Source organism: Acanthopagrus latus, chromosome 12 (genome assembly GCF_904848185.1).
Source record: "Acanthopagrus latus isolate v.2019 chromosome 12, fAcaLat1.1, whole genome shotgun sequence".
NCBI classification, from domain to species: Eukaryota; Metazoa; Chordata; class Actinopteri; order Spariformes; family Sparidae; genus Acanthopagrus; species Acanthopagrus latus.
Window position 1 is genome coordinate 3253184 of NC_051050.1, and position 20544 is coordinate 3273727.

Sequence of the window (20544 nt, forward strand, 5' to 3'; positions counted from 1 at the left end):
CTTGACTAACAGTGCACTACAATGCAGTCAGACAGAAGCCTTTTTGATTTGTCTTTTTGACTTTTTAGAACTAAAATGTAGCAGCACATTCGCGATTGTTATTCTCACAGAGTTTCGGGCATGTTCGGTATTTATCGGCTCTTTCCGTACAGCTGCAGAAAATGACGTCACATTTCGTTGGAGGAAAAAAAAAAAACAGCCATCATCGAGAGCAGCCTCTCATCCGTCGCCGTCGATCCGCCTGGGCAACCTCCACTTTGTGAGCTCTTTCGACAACAGACCGAAGTATGAAAAATATTAATATTTTCATTGAGTGGGACGTTTTTTTTGTAATACATTAATTGCATAATGTCGTACGTGCTTTCCTTGTCGCTCCTTTTCTGTTAATTCAATTGCTCCACGGCAGCCATTCGCTAGCTCGACAGCTAACATTAGCGAGCTGCAAGCCTTTCTGTTGTTGAATGATATTTAGAGTAATTACCGCTGGTTAAAATGACGGAAGCCAGGCTTTCCAATTTGCTTCTTATCTGTCTGAGGGTGTGTTATATGCGATCTCAATGTTAACACTAACCACCAGAGCAAATTACATTATGTTAGCCTGCGTTGACACCCGTCGACCTGCGTTGCATTCGGACAAAATGGTTGGTTTATGTCAACATGCATAAGTCTGTATATGTAACGTCAGTCAACTACTGTGTTTTCCGCCCTGCAAGTGTAACGCTGAGATGTTGCTTTATTACTGTTACTGATAGGGGGTTTGTCATTAGCTGCTCTTTGCTAGCTTGTCGGGTAGATAATAACGTACATTTATAGTAACCAATTCTTATTCACAAATATTTGGTCATCAGTGTATTCTCTCACAGTTTGCACAATGTGCGTTTTGAACCATTAAGCGAAATATATACTGCAGGATTGGGAATGACAAGGTTATGTGGGTGGCTACATTGGCTTGTCGGCCATGGCTGAAAGGGAGCCGCCCCAGTGCAGTTGAATACCTTTGGACATAAGGCCCCAGCTGTCGGTCCTCTTACTGCCCTGCTCTTATTTCAGTGGGGACAATATCGCAGTTAATAATTTACACGCAGAAGGATATTCTCATATATATGTTTTGACGCAGTTTTGACTAATGCATTGTCGACAGCTGTAGCGTTACGTGTTCTTAATGAGTGGACCAAGGCAAGGAAAAGACCCAGCATATCACTACAAAATGTAGTAAACATAAAGATACTGTATAGTTTGCATGAATACGGTTGTGACAGTAAAAACAGCTGGCCTTTCCACAACGCCAAGGCGCTATCTCGCACCCTGTGACTGATGATCCAGGCCAATGGCTTTGACAGGGTGGTGCCAAGTTCCACACATACCAACTGCCCCTCCACTTTGAAATGGAATTTAAATAGATAGCTGCTTCATTCAGCCCGAAAGATAGAGCACAGAGGTAATGCAACGTAACTGGTGAGAACAGCATTAATAACCATGTAAACCCTGTCAGATCTCCAGGCAGGGCTCTGAGAATTTGAGGATGTCAAATGTTATTGGCCAGAAATGTGACATAGCCTTAAATTAGCTTATGTTGCATGAATTCTAAGCCTGGGTCATTGACCCTAGCAGATGCTTTTGAAGCACTTTTGAGGATTTATAGGTGTAGAGAGCTGATATAAGTGTAGATCTAACTATTCGGTCATCCAGCTGGCTGCCTGTCCTGATGAGTCTTAGAACCCAGACACACCCTACTGACATCTAAGAAATAGTGGTGTTGAAGGCCCAACTGTTGGGTTGTCTCACATCACCTGTGTCTTGGCCAAAATGTGCACTTGAACACACTGAAAGGACAGCAGCTAATGGACAAGTAGCTCCAACATTCTGTGCCTGCTAGGGAGGAAATATCTCCTCCTACCACTGGGTAGAGGTAAATTGCATTTAACATTCAAAAGGTGAAACTGGCAGAATCAGGACTGTGGATATGCAAAGAGTTGTTATCATAAAGCACTATGTTTGACATCGCTTCACTAATATAGCCACTTCTATTTAAAAATGTGTCTGACTTCAAAAAGTTCCAAATGGCACTGGTGAAAAGGTGGAGGAGACAAATAACTAGAAACTACACTTACACCACACCTTTCAATTGGTCAGTTATACCACTTAGATCTAAGATCGGGATTTTGTGTGCAGTGGGAATGTGTAAACTCTGTGTTTACACCCAGGTCAATCGACTCTGCAGTAGACCCAGGTTTTTATCACCAGACCAAAAACAGATGCTGATTTCACAATGGGTCTGTTGTTATTTTCTCTTCTGTCAGAAATGTTCAGGAACATTCATAGCATACAACTTGGGGCTTCAGATAAAAATCACAGACAGGCTGCCATGCCTGCTGGAAACACTGCAACAACTACAGCCACAGATGTTCACCAATGGCCCCAGTGTTGGCCAGTGGCCAAAACTTTACCTGGTGTGTCAGGGTGACACAAACAGAACCTAATGACAGTTGTTGTAATTGATTAAATATGACAAATCGCACATAATGCATCTGTCATTTTTTTGGCAGCACTTCCGATCTGTGTTAGAGTTCTGGACAATTTAAGGAAATATTGCAGTGTGAATTAATGTTGCTGTGACACCAACCCATGGAATCAAAATGGGACAGATCTTGTGTGAGCCTGTGTTACAAGAATGAAAGCCTACAACCAAACTCCCTCTCAACCTGAACTGCTTATAAATAGTCTTGTTCATTGTAACTAAATGGTGACCATGACCCAAATAGAAAATGGGTCTCCCTGTCTCTAGGGTTTCAGGTTTGGTGTCAGGGCTGCAAATGCATTCCATCTTTCAAACTCATTGTCGTTCTAATGCCAGCATGAGCTACCTACCTTCCAGCCATGTTTGTATGGTTCATTCCATCTCTAATGGACCATGATTCTTGATTGCATTGACTTCTGAAACATTATCATGATGAACTTCAAACATAATGCTTCCGGTGAAAGCATCCTCTCATTCTGACTACTCACTGCTGATTGCCTGTTAATGATTGTGTGATCAATGTTACGCCTTACACAGAGTAGCCCAGATACGCAACATGTCCAAAATTACTAAACTCAAACTGACGGTAACGTCAGTGATTGCCTCGTTGCGTGCCTGTGTGTCTTTTCTAGTTTGTATATGAAGGAAGATTCGAGAGAAGTGCAGTCTGTGATGGTGTTTTGCTGAGTAAAGGGTCGGGAAAGAGCTGGAGGGAGGGGTAGGTGGTTCAGAGCAGAGAGACGCATGGGCTGGGCTACATCTTGGCTTGCTCTTTTGTACAGCATAGTCACTGCAGGTGCAATGCGTCTGTCTGCGCTGCGTAGTATATGAGAATTTGCTTCTTCAACCACTGTCAGACTGTTGAGGAGTCTACTATAGATGGACGCACTGTTGCTGGCTATGACTTTGCCGCAGATGTAGCCTTCTGATCATCCAAGATAAAAGAAAACCTCTGGATCCGGAGAGGAAACATCTGATGTGTGTATCTTTTTGTTTCTGCATTAGTTGTCTTATTTTCATCCTGTCAGATTATCAAATCACACCAGTCAGGATGAAAGTTAGATGTTTGTTTTGATTAGAATTCCATGTGGATTTGGTAAGTGACTGGTCCTGTCAGTTGTGCATTTGTTTGTCTGTGTGTCTGTTGGCCTTAGTAAATACTGAGCTAGGACTAATGCTGAGTGAATAACTTGTGTGAAAATAATAGACAGTTGATTTTTACTGCAGCTTTTCTAGGTGTGATATTCTTTGCATGAAAATGATGTGCAGTCTTACCTTTTTTTTAAAAAAAAACTAGATAGATAGATAGGTAGATAGATAGATAGTTAGCTCCCGTAAGCCTCTCCAGGCCAAGACTCATCTAATATTCAGATTCACCTGTATTTGTTTTCTAGCAGGGAAATCATTTGGGTATATGTTCCACTTTCAGTGGTGGTCCTGTGTGTGTGCTGTTTTGTTTTAATGAACCTTTTATTGTAAAGTTAGATAAATTCGATATGCATGTATATGTATACATTTGTAGATAGATAGATAGATAGATAGATAGATAGATAGATAGATAGATAGATAGATAGATAGATAGATAGATAGATAGATAGATAGATAGATAGATAGATAGATAGATAGCGGTTGCTTTAAAAACCTTTTTCCTCAGTACAGTCTTTTTCCAGCTTGCCATGCTGTAAAGCAGATGGAATGCTAGTCAATCGAAGGTCGTACATAGTTCAGTTTGAGGGGAAGGAAAAGACGGGGTGTTGCTGTTACATCATCACAGCCATCATCCTCTCCCCTCCATGCACAGGAAATAGGCTTGCCTATTCTCATGAGAACTCTCCCTTTTCCTGCAAATTCCTTTAGCTTCCATCCTCCCAGTATGGCGTCAGTGTGAACCCTTTTCATAACAGCTGGTTAATCATAATAACTGGGAGCTGCTAAGTGAATGACTTCATTCTCTCTGTGGAGCTCTGACGATAACAGAGAATTTAGGGAATAGCAATTAAATCAGTCTACTAGAAAGATGCTGTATTCTCTGAGACAGAATTGAAATGTCAGGATGTAGTCTTGTTTCATGGTACCAACAAGACTTAAGATTTCTATACACAGTCTATACTTGGCTAACAAGCTTCTATTGATTAGTGAAAGTGTTCAGGCATATGCATAAATGCATAAACCTTGGTACAGGCTTTTTGATGAATGATCCAGGTAGTTCCTGTGGTATGTGAGCATCATTTTAATGGACTGTATCATTACCCTCCATTCATCCACCTGCACGCATTTTGTTTCTTGTCCTTTATGTTTTTTCATTGCTGCCAATTATTCTAACAATAAACTAATAAGACAAGTATTTTTAAGAATAATATTAAACAGAGAAATGTCTACTTGACCCCTTTAATGAACAGTTAATATACAACTTCTCAACAGCATCTACATTTTTAAAGTGGTAAGCCATCGGTTGATATGATCCATAGGGCAGCTGTTGTTTAGGCTATAAGGTAGATAAACAGCAAAGCTTTCCAGATTACTAAATGCAGTCCTTAATCTGCATTGCTTAATTTAAGGGGAAAAACGTGATCCGGCATTTTTTATCCCAGTTGCTTGATCTCCTTGATACATTTTTTAAACCCTACAGAGTTTGTTGGTTAGGTTAGTGTCTATTAATATCCTTCCATAACATTGGAAATTGAATGTAGAAAAAGTGACAATGAGGTAAAAAATATTCAAACAAAGAAAAAGGTGGTAATGGTGACAGTCCACATTTGCTGCTTCTATGCCTGTAACTGTAGATAATTGGACTTTGGCGGGGTGATGACTTTGTGTCACATTCAGCTGGCTTAGGTCCAGGTTCCCACCCAGCATTATATTTTAAGTATGCCTGTAAGAAATGTTAGATAGGGGTAGCAAAGGTTGTATGACTACAACTATACAGCTGGTTTATATCTCTGTGTGGGTGTTTTCTGAGGAGAACAGAAACCCCCTCCGAGGCAGCAGTGAGTTGAAGAGAGGGAAAGTTGTTATCTACTAATGCAGGACGACGTGTTATCAGTAGTAGCAGGGCTGTATTTAGGTGCGTCAGAGAGCTGTTAGCAGCCCTACTTAAAATTGTTCTCATTTTTTGGTTTGGTTTATGGAAGATGTAATATGCATTTGTCGAGTTACGTACTTACATTATCCTAAATGTTCTCAATAATGTGTAAAAAAAAAAAATAGTGTGTGTGTGTAAAACAACAAATAGATAGTATATTCAAGGTAACTTTCAATATGATTTCTAGGGAAACATTACATAGTACATTAGAAAGGATGTTGGCATTGGCAAAAATAACTAAACAAAATGTGAATTACCTTATAAAAAAAACATTTAAACTTTGAAACATTATCCCAATCCTTTAACATTTCTACCTGAGTCATTTCAGATTTTTTCCACCCGTGTTTTTAACAATGAAGACAATTCATGTTATCTAGTTTTAATAGTTTAGATTTAGAGACCCCCCCATAAGCAGAAATTATGGACTTTGCATTTAAATTCCACCCTGGTTATATGCAGACTTTATATTGAACTAGGTATTGATTAAATCCTCTTACCTTTCACCTCACAAGGCAACCAGTCCTATTAAATGGCAAGTCATCTTTACTTTGAGTTGATAAGATGTCAAATAGTGGTAAAGATTTGGAAACCATTCACACCAGGTGGCTCTGAATGTCTTGGATTATGGGGATGTGAAAGTAATTTTACATTAACTTATGTTTATGTCCTTTTTGTGTGACAAATGTCTGTTTTGAACAGACAGTTTAGGTACATCCCCACAGATATGCTAGTTTACTGATATTGTTGGTCAGTATTGGCTGATCACAGATTCATCTGTATCTGTGTATGTGTGGTCCAATATGGACTGATGTTTAAGATTACAATGCAAAAAAAGATGCCTAATTGCTACTTAACTGAAATTCACACTAAGGTTAACTGTTACAGTACAGTGACGTGGGGTTGGACAATAAAGTCTATTGTTTTAAAATACACCGTCATGTTTTATGAATATAGGAATAATGATAATTATTGGTGTTGGTCATCAATAATGGGTTGGCTATGGGCAGTATCAGCCAAAATATTTTCTGTCACACAAATTGAGACAAAGAAGCTGCGCATGGACAGTAAGCCATAGTGTCAGTCATCTTACATTTAACAGAAAAAAAAATGTGAACAGTAACAAGAGTTCAAGCAATCTAGCTGTAAATAACATCTATTATGATTCGAAACAGAAACTGTAGTGGAACTCTCCTGCACAGTTCTGTCAAAAAAATGCATTTTTGCTCTGTAAGCAGATATAATGTTAATCAGCTACAACTGCCAGTGGAAAGGGTAATAATTGTTTGGCTTGTTGGAAAATTAAAATCTTTGCCATCAGTTTGGGTGGGCACCTGTTTATGAATGGGACTGTTTGGAGGTGGGCTACTACAGATTGGCAGGGCTCATTGCCGTATGCCCTTTCAAAGATCCACCCCTCTTTTCCAGAGTGCTGCATCTCAAGTAAGCTTCATATTTAGCAAGCGTGCTTGATATTTATGGCATTGTGCTGATTGTGCATATCACCAGTCCTCTCAGTGTTATTGAGAGTTTTATCTGCTGTTTTGTGTCTCTTATTTTCTTCAAATAAACATAAAGTTAGAGGACTTGTCAGCTATCTGTCCCGTTTTGCTGACATCACTGTGCAGAATGAGGCTGTGGTCAGTTAAATCATCGTGACGATTTAAGCTCTCTGTGAACTGGGGCAAGTTAGGGGGTGGGGGATGGGACATCCCGGACAGTCACTTTTTTCAGGCATTGGGTTGATGCCACTAATCGGCTTACGGTACACGCAATGATACCATGTGTGTAAGTGTGTGTGTGTGTGTGTGTGTGTGTGTGTGTGTGTGTGTGTGTGTGTGTGTGTGTGTGTGTGGACTCACTGGGATGCTGGCTTGTCTGGAAAGCTAATGGCACCTCTGGGGACCCAAAGCATATCAGTCCTCTGGCTCTGGTTAAAAAGCTTTGCATTGCTGACTCCACTAATCCTCCTATTGAGTGTCGACATGGACCAGGAGACTGTCTCACATCCATCCATTGCTTTTTGTCTCACTGTCTGCAACATCAACAAAAAAATCCACGCTCATCTACATTTAGGCCTGACACATTGCTCACACCCCTACCCCCACCCTGCACTCAGCTTGTACATCAGTTATTATGCTTGGGGTGTGGTTGACCTTGGTTTAAATCAATATCCTTCTCTCTTCCTCTTTGTTTTGTTTGTTGATGAGTGGTGTCTGAAATACATTAAGATTTCTCACAGGTGCGAGCCACCAGATAACCACAGTATGAAAGTAATCTGGTAAAACTACCATTAGTCACATATTTATCAGTTTCACTGATAATTATTTTTACTTTGAATTTCTGAATGGTTTCATTACAGCTCCTCAGACTGCAAACTCATATTCTTTCAATTGCCTGGTTCCTAGAGATGAAGCTTGTGTGGATGCCTGTTCAACATCAACATGATTGCTAGCTAGACATTCCTCACAGTTTGAGGCTACACTGGCCATGGGGCCACAGGCACAGTTGACAGAGAAGCTGACTGCTGCAGTCCTATTGTGTAGTGAAGCTTGGTTACTGTTTGCATGCATGTGGAATTTCCGCCCCCACCCCTCTTTGGCATTTTACTATTTCAGCTGCTGGCCCCTTAGTTGCTCAGCTTGAGACAGGATGGGGGATTTTTGTTGAGGCAAACACTTGTGTACTTTATATCCTGCCTCATAGTTCTCTCTCAAGTTTCTGTTAAAAGATGTAGAAGTTCCTGGATAAACATATCAGCCTCTTCCCCTCCTTTGTACTCACTGAAGTTTTTAAAAAAAATACATTTGAAAGAGGCTGCAGAAGGAAGATAAAAATGTCAAAACGAGTTTGAGCAACATTTTGTGAGATTGGTTGGGTATCTGAGACAAATATTTGTAATTGTAAAGACTGAGGATAGAGTGTAAGTTTAAGAAGAGCCTACATGTAATATTCTCTGGATATCATGAGCTCTTTTATTATATTGACTGGACTAGGCTTGTCTCAAATTTCCCTTAATCTAGTCATTGTTAGGCATTTAATGTATTTGGGTGGTGTGAGCAGGCAAGATGTTAAAATGTCACGTAACAATAAATTCATTTTGATATGATAATTGCCCTTCCACGGTGTTTCTGTACATGGCTGAACTGTTGTGTATGTAATCCAATTTATCAGGAAACAAGTGAACAAAGTCATTCATGTTAAGAATTTACTTATGAGTATTATCTTTGATATGTTTTCAGAAAATGGACACCGCAGGGGTCAAAGTGCTGGAGACAGCAGAAGACATTCAGGAGCGCCGGCAGCAGGTGCTGGATCGCTACCGGCGTTTCAAGGACCTGTCGATTATGCGCCGGCAGAAGCTGGAGGATTCTTACCGCTTTCAGTTTTTCCGCCGTGACGCAGATGAGTTGGAGAAGTGGATCCAGGAGAAGCTGCAGATTGCCTCTGATGAGAACTACAAAGACCCCTCCAACCTGCAGGTTTGTCAGCCTGGTTTTTATGTTTCTCTGTGTACACTATTTTATCTTTTTGCATCATAAGCTTTGACTACAGAAGATTTTTTCAGTGTTATATATCAATTTTTGGTAATTTTGTATATCATGTCTACTACTCAGGGTAAGCTGCAAAAACATCAGGCCTTTGAAGCTGAAGTTCAGGCGAATTCTGGGGCCATTGTCAAACTGGACGATACTGGAAACCTCATGATCAGCGAGGGACACTTTGCCTCAGAGACCATTCGAGTAAGACATACAATGATGAAAATATGGTTGCTCTAATATGCATTTGAATATTTCCTGAATGTCCTGCCCACTTGTTAACCTGATTCATGTGATTCAGTCCTACACACCCTACCGGACACAACAGAGACCTATAGTTACAAGTTTTAATATGGCTGAGTATATACAAGTAGGTGTTGAGCTGCTGTGGACAATGTGTGACTCTTGAGTGCTGTGAAAACTCTTCCATATCCAGCTCTGCACACCAAGCTATCCCTTCTCATCATTCTGTTGATAGGAAATAGACTTTTAATGCATTCATATTGGTCATCTCATTAGGAATATTGCTTGTGAAAATGTTTTTGCTTCCAGGTGTGGGGTTTTTTTTTTAAATGGCTATTACATCAGATATAATTAATACTTTCGTTAAGTCCAGAACTTTCTGTGATTTACTACTATCTACTACATTTTGTATTTTAGATACAAAATATATGATACAGAAGTGTATAATAAATTCATCATCCTCTTTGTAATTGGTACTAACATTTTGAATAAATGCCTCCCTTTCTCTCCTGTACACTAGACTCGTCTGGAGGAATTACATCGCCTATGGGACCTCCTGCTCCAGAGGACCAAGGAAAAGGGCATGCGTCTCCTGCAGGCCCAGAAACTGGTCCAGTACCTGCGTGAGTGTGAGGATGCCATGGACTGGATTAGTGACAAGGTCAGACTTGTATTTGCAAAATGTTACAGAAAAATGCTTTATTAAGAAATACTGCCACTGTAGTGAACAAGTGTTTAATATATTTCTGTGTTTAAGGGCATTCTTTCATTTTCAGAAGTCTTTCCATAATAAAGACTAAAGGATTCTTTATTTGCTTATCAGCCGCTTGAGCAAAAAAGTATCTGTCCGCATTAAAAGGAAATAGTAATTGGAATTGCCTGAGGGTAATATTACAGCTTAATCTGTATGAGAAATTAAATTTAGGATCATTTAGTCGGATATCGCAACTCCAGGGTGGTAATTTTTATCAGAATCAGAATCAGAAAAAGCTTTATTGCCAAGTACGATTTTACACATACAAGGAATTTGTTGTGGTGATATTGGTGCATGCATCAAATAACTATTAAGTGAAAATATAACAAATTAACAATATAAACTATTTAAAGAATAGAAAATATAACAAATTAACAATATAAACTATTTTAAAAAGTAGAAAATATAACTATACAATATAAATATATATACACAATCTGTTTTTTTGGGTAAAAGGATAAAAGGAGCCAATGCTAATAAAGCAACTTAACTTCAAAACACCTGAGTAATGTCAAGCTGTATCTGTAAATTAAGTTAAAACTAAGTGCTTTAAGAATCTTCAAGTCGACCCAACTGTGAATTTGGTTGGAGGGATAAAGTGGTGCCAGCCTCAGATGTTACACATGATAGCTGTTAAGAATGTGCTGCCTCAGATTTGACTTTCTGATCAGCAATTATCTTATTCTAGCCTGGTAAATGAAATGTGATGATTAATTAGCATTAAAGGTAAAAAGTTTGACTTGTGTGTTTACATGAAAGCATGCTGATATTTGCCTTAATGTTGTTCATCCACTTCCTCTTGTAGGAGGCCATGGCCACCTCCGAGGAGCTGGGCCAGGACCTGGAGCATGTGGAGCTCTTGCAGAAGAAGTTTGAGGAGTTCCAGACAGACCTGGCTGCGCACGAGGAACGTGTGAATGAGGTGAACCAGCTGGCAGCCAAGCTGATCCAGGAGTCCCATCCCGAAGTTGAGCTCATTGTCCGCAAGCAAGACGAGGTCAATGCAGCCTGGCAGCGCCTGAAGGGCCTCGCCCAGCAGAGGCAGGGCAAGCTGTTTGGGGCTGCCGAGGTGCAGCGCTTCAACAGGTAAATGATATCAGAGCAACATGTGGACCACTTTTGCTCACTGTGTGTGTGTGTGTGTGTGTGTGTGCTCTCACTCTAATAAGCAATGGTTGTTTGACACAGTGTGAATAAAAACGTGTGTGTTCATTCTTACAATAGGGATGTGGATGAGACCATCAGTTGGATCAAGGAGAAGGAGCAGCTGATGGCCTCTGATGACTTTGGTCGAGACCTGGCCAGTGTGCAGGCTCTGCTTCGCAAACACGAGGGTCTTGAGAGAGACCTGGCTGCCCTGGAAGATAAGGTAAGAAGATGTTCTACAGAAGAGCCACATATATTCACTAAGCTAAAAACTTGGTATTCTGAGCTCTTATTTTGTCTCCTGTTTCTTCTCTTTCAATCAGGTCAACACACTTGGTGGTGATGCAGAGCGCCTTCAGCAGACACATCCCCAGAATGCCTCCCAAATCCATCTGAAGAAAGACGAGCTCGTCACCAACTGGGAGCAGATTCGTACTTTGGCCGCTGAGCGCCACGCCCGCCTGAATGACTCCTACAGGTAAAAAAAAACTAGACACAGTGTGGTGACAAACTGTCTGCAGAGCCATATATCTGTTACTTGTTGAATATATCAAATATGCTGCTTATGTTTAAAAAAAAAGAAAAAACAGGAATATGAAAACTGCTTCTTTCCCACAGACAAATATTGGCTTAGTAACAGTATACTGGGAATGTAAGGCTTCATTTCTCTCTAATAGACTGCTCACTTCTGCCCTCTTGTGACAATCTCTTTCAGGCTGCAGCGTTTCACTGCTGACTTCAGGGATCTGACCAGCTGGGTGACAGAGATGAAGGCCCTTATTAATGCTGACGAGCTGGCCAATGATGTGGCTGGAGCGGAAGCTCTGCTAGACCGCCACCAGGAGCATAAGGTCAAATCTCCCATAACACACCAGGGCGCAGCTTCTTGGAATAAGATTTCTCTTTTAGTTTGTTCCTTTAAAAGCTGAATACCAGCATTTACTGCACATGTAAATCAAACAAAACAATTTGAGGTCAATAAGTGTTTTTATTTTGTGTTTCCAGGGAGAGATTGATGCCCATGAGGACAGTTTCAGAGCCACCGATGAAGCTGGCCAGGCCTTACTCAATACAGGACACTATGCCTCTGACGAGGTCAAGGAAAAGGTACACCTATGACAGCATCCATGCACTTATTGTCATATTGTATTACTGTATCTTTACCTGCACACTACCATTTACCATGTTTATAAAGGTGTGTCATATTATTTTTTTAGCTGGGCATCCTTACAGAAGAGAAGGAGTCTCTGCTGGATCTGTGGGAGGTTCGTAGGCAGCAGTATGAGCAGTGTATGGACCTGCAGCTCTTCTACAGGGACACTGAGCAAGTTGACAACTGGATGAGCAAACAAGAGGTAACAACACCTTTCCTCAGGAAAGAATTAGCCCAATGCATATTGTGTAGTAGATATGATGTGCCGATTTCTATTGTCCTATGTTCATTGTGTAGGCTTTCCTCCTGAATGAAGACCTTGGTGACTCCCTGGACAGTGTAGAGGCATTGCTGAAAAAACATGAAGACTTTGAGAAGTCGCTCAGCGCCCAGGAGGAGAAGATCACTGTAAGTTCCTCCAGTTTGTTCACTTTTTTCACAATTTGAAGGTGTTCAATCACAGAGAGGTTATATTGAGTTGTTTCGAAAATTGGTTTGTTATGTTATGGGATACGGTTCTTTATATCTCTTCTCCTTGTTCATCCAGGCCCTGGATGAGTTTGCAACCAAACTAATTCAGAACAACCACTATGCCAAAGAGGACGTGGCTACCCGCAGAGATGCTGTGAGTACTTCCCTCCAATCAAACTGCACAGTAAAGCAGCTCGCAATTTTGTCATTTCTCCCAGTGTGAAATTAAAAAGTAATACATCTTTGCATCTTTTGCACATTTATAGCTGCTCAGCCGCCGCAACGCCCTGCATGACCGTGCCCAGTCTCGTCGGGCTGCTTTGGAGGATTCTTTCCACCTGCAGCAGTTCTTCAGGGACTCTGATGAGCTCAAGAGCTGGATCAACGAGAAGATGAAGACTGCCACAGATGAGGCTTACAAGGTAATTTATCAAACAACAGGTGATTCTTGTTTTAAGATGTGTCCATGATATGTGCTTGTACATCCCAATGTTATACCTGCTGTTTCTGATCCTGTGTGCCTCTGCCCTCTGTACAACAGGACCCCTCCAACCTGCAAGGAAAGGTGCAGAAACACCAGGCTTTCGAAGCTGAGCTGTCAGCGAATCAGAGCCGCATCGATGCCCTGCAGAAGTCAGGCCAGGAGCTTCTGGATGGAAAGCATTACGCCTCTACTGAGGTGGCTGGCCGCATGGAGGAAGTCAGCTCCCAGTGGAAGAAACTGCTAGAGGCCACTGAGCTCAAAGGTACTGACTGCAGGAAAGCTTAGGTTGCCCGGTTTTGTACTGAACTGAACATAGTGTAGGTGTTTTGGGGATAGATTTGATTTTATCCAAGAACAACGGACCACAAACCAAAAAACAACAACAAGACATATGAAACTAGACATACAGTCAAGAAAAAAAAAGTAAAAGAAATCAGTAAAGAGCATATTAAAGAGGTTAAATGAAAGGGGAAATGGAATAATCCAGCCCCTGGGAAAGTAGTTCTGTCTAGATTAGTGGGTACATTAAGGATCTCTGTGGTTCAGTAGCTGGATTGTGGATTTAATGAGCGATGTGAGGTTGTAAGTCATCCAGGTTTGAAAAACAGAGTGCAGTAATGTGTACAAAACTTGTCATTAATGAGACATGGTTGAACTACTAAATGGATGAAAGCACAGCATGGTAATAGAGTGCATTATAGTTTACTGAACAAGAGTTTAACTGTTTTGAAAAGACAGCCATAAATTCTATGCAGAGAGTTGAGTTAAGATTCAGATTTTTACTACACAATTATCATGGTCAAATGTATTCATGATACCAACATTATCACTATCTCCAGAAATGTTTTCTCTTTAACACTGTTTGCAGTGTGTAAGTTGAAAAATAAAAAAAATAAGTGTGGGGAGGTAGAGAGAGAGTCTGTAACCACTTTACAAAAGCAAAGGATGAGTTAGAGCCCGAGTGGGACCAGTCAGATAAACTTCTATGGTCTGCATATATATTGAAGTAGTGATTGGGAAACAATATGTCAATAACCATGGACTAAGAATAGGCCCCTGAAGAACCCCTTTACTGATGTTAAGACGCCAGACTGAGCTGAGTTTTGTTTGTAAATGTAATTTAATGTGATTTTTTTTTTTGCTGTCTGATGTTTTATTTTAGGCATCAAGCTCCGTGAGGCCAACCAGCAGCAGCAATTTAACAGAAATGTTGAGGACATTGAGCTTTGGCTGTATGAGGTTGAGGGCCACCTGGCTTCAGATGACTACGGAAAAGACCTGACCAGTGTCCAGAACCTGCAGAAAAAACATGCACTGCTGGAGGCTGATGTGGCTGCTCACCAGGTACCCAGTGCAAGATATAGTGCATCATAAAAGCATACCTGATACCTACTAATACCCATGTTACTTGTACACTATTAAACAAATGAATTGTTATCTCTCAGGATCGCATTGATGGCATAACAATCCAGGGTCGCCAGTTCCAAGAGGCTGGGCACTTTGATGCTGACAACATCCGCAAGAAACAGGAGGCCTTGGTGGTGCGTTATGAAGCCCTGCGTGAGCCCATGGCTGCACGCAAGCAGAAACTGTCGGACTCTCTCAGGCTTCAGCAGCTGTTTAGAGATGTGGAGGATGAGGAGACTTGGATCCGTGAGAAAGAGCCCATTGCTGCCTCGACGAACAGAGGTAAAACTGAGTGCAGTCAGCATCCAGGCTGCCATCTAAGAATAAATTATAGAGATGAGCAATTAACTTAGAGGATGTTTCAGTTGAAGCTCATCACTTAGATATTTCATATGATTAATTTATTTTTTTTAATATGTCTTGGTGCTTTCCTCAGGCAAAGACCTGATTGGTGTCCAGAACTTGCTGAAGAAGCACCAGGCCCTGCAGGCTGAGATCACTGGTCATGAGCCTCGCATTAAGGCTGTCACCCAGAAAGGAGAGGCCATGGTGGAGGAAGGTATTCACTGCAGTTCCAAGCCTTGTTTGGTATCTTCCATAAGATTTCTATAAGTTAACTGTTGTTTTAACATGACCTAAAATGCTGTGCTCCCAGGGCACTTTGCTGGTGAGGAGGTGAAAGTAAAGTTGGGAGAACTACATGGACGCTGGGACACACTGAAATCTAAGGCGTCCCAAAGAAGACAGGATCTGGAGGACTCCTTGCAGGCCCAGCAGTACTTCGCAGATGCAAACGAGGCTGAGTCTTGGATGAGGGAGAAAGAGCCCATTGTGGGGAGCGTAGACTATGGCAAAGACGAGGACTCTGCTGAGGTACAACACAACAGATGTGTTTCAACATGATAACAAAAAAACTTTTACTTACTTACTATTTAAGTAAGAAGTACATGTCTTGTTTAGATCCCTTCGTGATGGATAGTATTTCTTCCACAGGCTCTGCTGAAGAAGCATGAGGCCCTGATGTCTGACCTGACGGCGTACGGCAGCAGCATTCAGGGGCTGAAGGAACAGGCCCAGTCCTGCAGGGTAAAACCCAATTCTTCTTAAAACACAACCTCAACTCTGCACATCTGTTCTGTTGGAGGATTTTCAGTGCACAGTAAAGCCTCTAATTGCTAGTCCGTTAAGGAATTCTCATATAATCAATGATCAGATAATGAGGCAAAATGTTGTTTTTTTAACTCTACAGCAACAAGTGGCACCAACTGATGACGAGACTGGGAAAGAGCTGGTCCTGGCCTTGTATGACTACCAGGAGAAGAGCCCCCGAGAAGTTACTATGAAGAAGGGAGACATCCTCACCCTGCTCAACAGCACCAACAAGGTATAGATCAAACTAGCTCAGTTTGACTGCACCATTAACTGGACTTCAGTCTAAAACTAGCCTGACCAGCAGAATGAAAACTGAATTGGAGATTGTCTTCATTCTGCTTCATTTTTATGGTAGCATTCCTAGGCTTAGGCGCAACACCCAACGATTGTAGTTGGTCCCCAGTAACATCTTTGTGCAAGGTTGATCATTAAGCTTTTTAGGTGCTAGTTATTTATTATCTGCCCTAGCATTTACAGCGTTAAAAACACAGATATGGCAATCATAATGATCTGAAATGGGACGTGTATTGTTTTTAATCATGAAATATACAATGTTGTATTTTTTACATACAAGTAGTGTTGTTATTATTATCAATATAAATATCCCATAATTTAGTGAATTAAACAGCTATCAAAGCCCTTTTTGTAATCACTCGCTGATATTACTCCACTATGTCATCCTCCCTACAGGACTGGTGGAAGGTGGAGGTGAACGATCGCCAGGGCTTTGTTCCTGCTGCTTATGTGAAGAAGCTTGACCCCACCCAGTCCTCTTCCAGGGAAAACCTGCTAGATGAGCATGGTAGCATTGCTCTGCGCCAAGACCAGATTGAGAATCAGTAAGAAACACTCACCCTAGCCTTCTGTATTTTTCTCATTAACTAATTTCTCTTTTCCAACTAAATTTGTGTGATTATTCCTTTTTCTTTCTCTGTTCTTTAACCTCTCTTACTCCCATCGAATCATATTCTCTGCTCAGTTTTCTGATACTAATGACCTTCCCCCTGGCCTCTTTCTGTCTCCTCTGCTGTCCTCCCGCTGTATTTAACAACTAAATCTTGCCTTGCTGTGCGTTCGCCTTGCCACTGAGCAGGCTTGTCACCAAGGAGGCCTGCAGCGTGTCTGTGCGCATGAAGCAGGTGGAAGAGCTGTGAGTAGGAACCAGCGTCCCTCTGAGTGTTCTTGTGATTGTGATACCACTAAATTTCATCAGCAGTTTTACATCCCTCCCAACCCAAACAACCCTGATGTTGTGTGACACTGTGTTGACTTCACCCTTGTCTTCTATCTGGTACAGGGATAGAAGTACTTTTGATGCTCATCCCTAACATCCCTCTCATCCCAGGCCTGCCCTTGGATGTGAATTTCTTATTTTCTGTCATGTCATTAGCCATTCTGTTCTGCATATGCTGCGCTTTGACTCACTTTTGTATAGGTTATCTCAATGTGCTAGGTAGGGTTGGGCCATTGTGTCTTTATTCAAGTCAGCCAGTTGTTGTTATGTTACTCGAGACAGGTCGTCTTATTGGGATTAAATCACAGCACTTCATTGAAAGGCTGGTAATCATTGGTGGGCATCAAGAATTAAAAGCCACCTCACATGGCTTGTTATCAGTTTTGGGCCTACAGTAGCATACTGTCATCAAGATGCTCTCCTAGACTGTATCTTTTTGCTGAAACAATTAAAGAAAGTCTACATTACATAAATGGTTATCAAGGTATTCTTATCAAAATTTCTTCTAATTGCTTTGGCTAGTCACTTCAGCTCTACAGGATGATTTCACGATGTTTGTGTTATTATTCCAGAAATGGAGTAATAAATACAAATTCCTTTCAAGCTTATTCTCCATCATCAACAGTCATTTTTAGTCTTTGAAATTAAACCTAAACTTTAAGCTTTTGTATGCACATTACATGTTTTCATCAGATTCTGTGGTTGTGACTTTTCCCAAGGTACGGCACTCTGATGGAGCTGGGAGAGAAACGCAAGGACATGCTAGAGAAGAGCTGCAAGAAGTTCATGTTGTTCCGCGAGGCCAATGAGCTTCAGCAATGGATCAATGAGAAGGAGAGTGCCCTCACTAACGAAGAAGTCGGCTCTGACCTGGAGCAGGTCGAGGTCTTGCAGAAGAAGTTTGATGACTTCCAGAAGGTAATGGATGCAGTTATGAAAATGTTTTTCCTCTAACAGAAGTCATTCTGTCATGTTCAGGTTAACCCTTTGTTCCACTTGCACTATTTAGCTATTCTTTTATCAGTCTTTCTGACAAAGTCACTGGCATCCAGTACAACACCTGAAATTGAAACCTTTGTAATTTACCAAAGTAAACCGCCATGACTTACATCCACGATTATTCCAACCATTGTGTAAATGATTTCATCAGAATTGGAGCCAGGGACAGACCTGAAGAATAACTATACAGAAATTGCCCATCTTCTCACTGTTGGTCTCATTTGCTTATGTATAGTGATCAGTTAGTAGTGATTGAGAATGTTTTTCTTAACAAGTTAAGTGCCATGATTCCACTCTTACCTTCTTTGTCTTTGTTGAAACTGCTTGAACGTGTCATGTCTGACAGAAAGTGTATGATGTTGCTCTTTTGTTTGTCCAGGACCTGAAGGCCAATGAGTCTCGTCTGAGGGACATCAACAAAGTAGCTTCTGAGCTGGAGTCTGAAGGTCTCATGGCTGAGGAGGCCCCTGCAGTTCAGGCTCAGGTAAGTTCTACCCCCCTGGTTTAACTGTATGAATCAATTTACATGCTTTAATTGTTGCATTTTAATGGAAATTGTGTTTTACATTTGCAGCAACAAGAACTGCTTGGTGCTGCACCTGGCAAGGTTGGAGCCATTTCTGTAATTTTCATACATTTTGCTTGATATTTAGGAAATGTTTTAGATATCACAACAATGACATTCATGTGTCGTGCCCTATTTCTTGGAACAGGATGAAGCTGATTCCAAGACTGCATCTCCATGGAAGGTAAGCTTCCTCTAACTGTTTATCTGTATCATCCAAATGCATTTCAGCATTCAACTGTTTCTATGTATTTTTTTAGAAAAAAATGCATCAACTGCAAAGATCTGACAGACTGTCAGTCTTGATCTGATACTGTAACTGAGCATGACTGTTCAGCATTGGGTTGATGTTTTGATACTGGTGTGTCACTTCTTGTATTAACTGCAATCATGCCCAGAGACATTTTATTGGCATGTGGATAATGTTACATATCTGCATGGAATATGATTAGACATTTATGAGACGACTGGGAGCTGAGAGTTCCCAAGCCTTTTTAAATCTCCTTGAAATTTAAAATGATGTCTCGAGATGTCTCAAGTCATTTCCAAATGTTTGTTTTGATTCATCATAATATAATGTTTGGGGCTGGTTCAGCTCCAGCCATGGTTGCAGTTCTGTCTCTGCCCTGACTGGTGTAATGTCTTGGTTGGTCTTTGGAGAAGACAAAGACAAACCCTGAGAGTTTCCATACTACTCTTGACTGGTGTGGTGTTTTTCTGTTTTTGTCCTCCTCCTTTTCCCTACCTTTTTCTACCATGTTTTGTTGACTTTAGAATATACGCTTGGCTGTTCAAACAACGGCTAACTTTAATACTATCAAGGTAAGATTAACTAGTCCACCCCAGCCTCCCCTCCCTAGCCCCCCTGTCCCGCATTGTGGCCAGAAAACTAACCCCGTCGTCATGGTTTCTGTCACGGTGTCATCTGATCAGTCCTGTCCTGTTCTCTGAAACCCGACTCAAACTAATTCAAAGAGTGTTTGGTTTGGTTCCATCTTCTCTCTCATGGCATCTGTTTGTCTTGTTATCATCCATTTTGTTGACTGTAGTATGAATGATTGTTGGCATACTACACAAGTTGAGTCTTTAGCATCCTTTTTGCTGTTATTTTCTTTGACCTCATTCTCTGTAATTTTCTTACCATGTATCCAGTCCTGTGCATCTCACCCCCATCATGCACCTGCCTTTGTTTGTCCATCACTGTCTGTGCTTATCAGTCACATGCACATATAGTGCACATTGCATTTGCATGGTCATATTTAATTTAGCATCCCTTACCTTCAAATAATCATCTCAAAGTTTATCTGATGTTGCTGTTTAATGCTAATGGATCAATCACTCTGATTCCCTCTTGAGAGTGTGTTTAGTTCACCTACTATACTGCAAATCATTTTAAATTTTAAGACCAAAACTAGAATAAAGAGGCCGCAGAAGGGCTTAGCAAACCCTGAAGAGTCCAGAGTGTATTTTTAATGCTAACTGTTTTGTGTGTAGGAGCTGAACAATCGCTGGCGGTCCCTGCAGCAGCTTGCTGAAGATAGGAGCAACATGCTGGGAAGTGCCCATGAGGTGCAGCGTTTCCATAGGTAAGATCTGAAGATTGTAAGGAAACACATGGTGTGGTGTCTTTTACATGACCTACAGTAATCTCTGTTAAGCTGCACTTTCATGTGCATGAAATCTAACTTTGGTCACAAATTTGATGTTTGGGTTGAGCCGGTTGATACAGAAAAAGTTTTGGCCTTGTACAGATCCCATTCCAGATTCTAACAAATCTGGCTGGCATCACGTGTCTTTGGG

The 20544-nt window shown here is 41.1% G+C and overlaps 1 protein-coding gene across 6 annotated transcripts in view; it reads left to right on the forward strand.

Moving 5' to 3' along the window:
* The first annotated feature begins 156 nt into the window (after positions 1 to 156).
* Positions 157 to 20544, forward strand: part of sptan1 (spectrin alpha, non-erythrocytic 1) — a 32914-nt gene continuing 12526 nt past the window's right edge. For 3 of the 6 annotated variants that reach the window (XM_037116389.1, XM_037116391.1, XM_037116390.1), the window contains exons 1-28: positions 157 to 285; positions 8840 to 9079; positions 9215 to 9340; positions 9900 to 10040; positions 10939 to 11219; positions 11358 to 11502; positions 11603 to 11757; positions 11995 to 12130; positions 12285 to 12386; positions 12497 to 12634; positions 12730 to 12840; positions 12980 to 13057; positions 13170 to 13325; positions 13445 to 13649; positions 14550 to 14731; positions 14833 to 15076; positions 15231 to 15353; positions 15450 to 15667; positions 15788 to 15880; positions 16044 to 16178; positions 16637 to 16785; positions 17040 to 17096; positions 17900 to 18098; positions 18559 to 18663; positions 18754 to 18786; positions 18893 to 18928; positions 19519 to 19566; positions 20239 to 20330. In XM_037116389.1, the coding sequence (XP_036972284.1) occupies positions 8843 to 9079; positions 9215 to 9340; positions 9900 to 10040; positions 10939 to 11219; positions 11358 to 11502; positions 11603 to 11757; positions 11995 to 12130; positions 12285 to 12386; positions 12497 to 12634; positions 12730 to 12840; positions 12980 to 13057; positions 13170 to 13325; positions 13445 to 13649; positions 14550 to 14731; positions 14833 to 15076; positions 15231 to 15353; positions 15450 to 15667; positions 15788 to 15880; positions 16044 to 16178; positions 16637 to 16785; positions 17040 to 17096; positions 17900 to 18098; positions 18559 to 18663; positions 18754 to 18786; positions 18893 to 18928; positions 19519 to 19566; positions 20239 to 20330 (3725 nt within the window). In that variant the 5' untranslated portion in view covers positions 157 to 285; positions 8840 to 8842. The remainder of the gene's footprint in view (positions 286 to 8839; positions 9080 to 9214; positions 9341 to 9899; positions 10041 to 10938; positions 11220 to 11357; positions 11503 to 11602; positions 11758 to 11994; positions 12131 to 12284; positions 12387 to 12496; positions 12635 to 12729; positions 12841 to 12979; positions 13058 to 13169; positions 13326 to 13444; positions 13650 to 14549; positions 14732 to 14832; positions 15077 to 15230; positions 15354 to 15449; positions 15668 to 15787; positions 15881 to 16043; positions 16179 to 16636; positions 16786 to 17039; positions 17097 to 17899; positions 18099 to 18558; positions 18664 to 18753; positions 18787 to 18892; positions 18929 to 19518; positions 19567 to 20238; positions 20331 to 20544) is intronic. The other 3 variants (XM_037116393.1, XM_037116394.1, XM_037116392.1) reach the window with 2 other exon arrangements.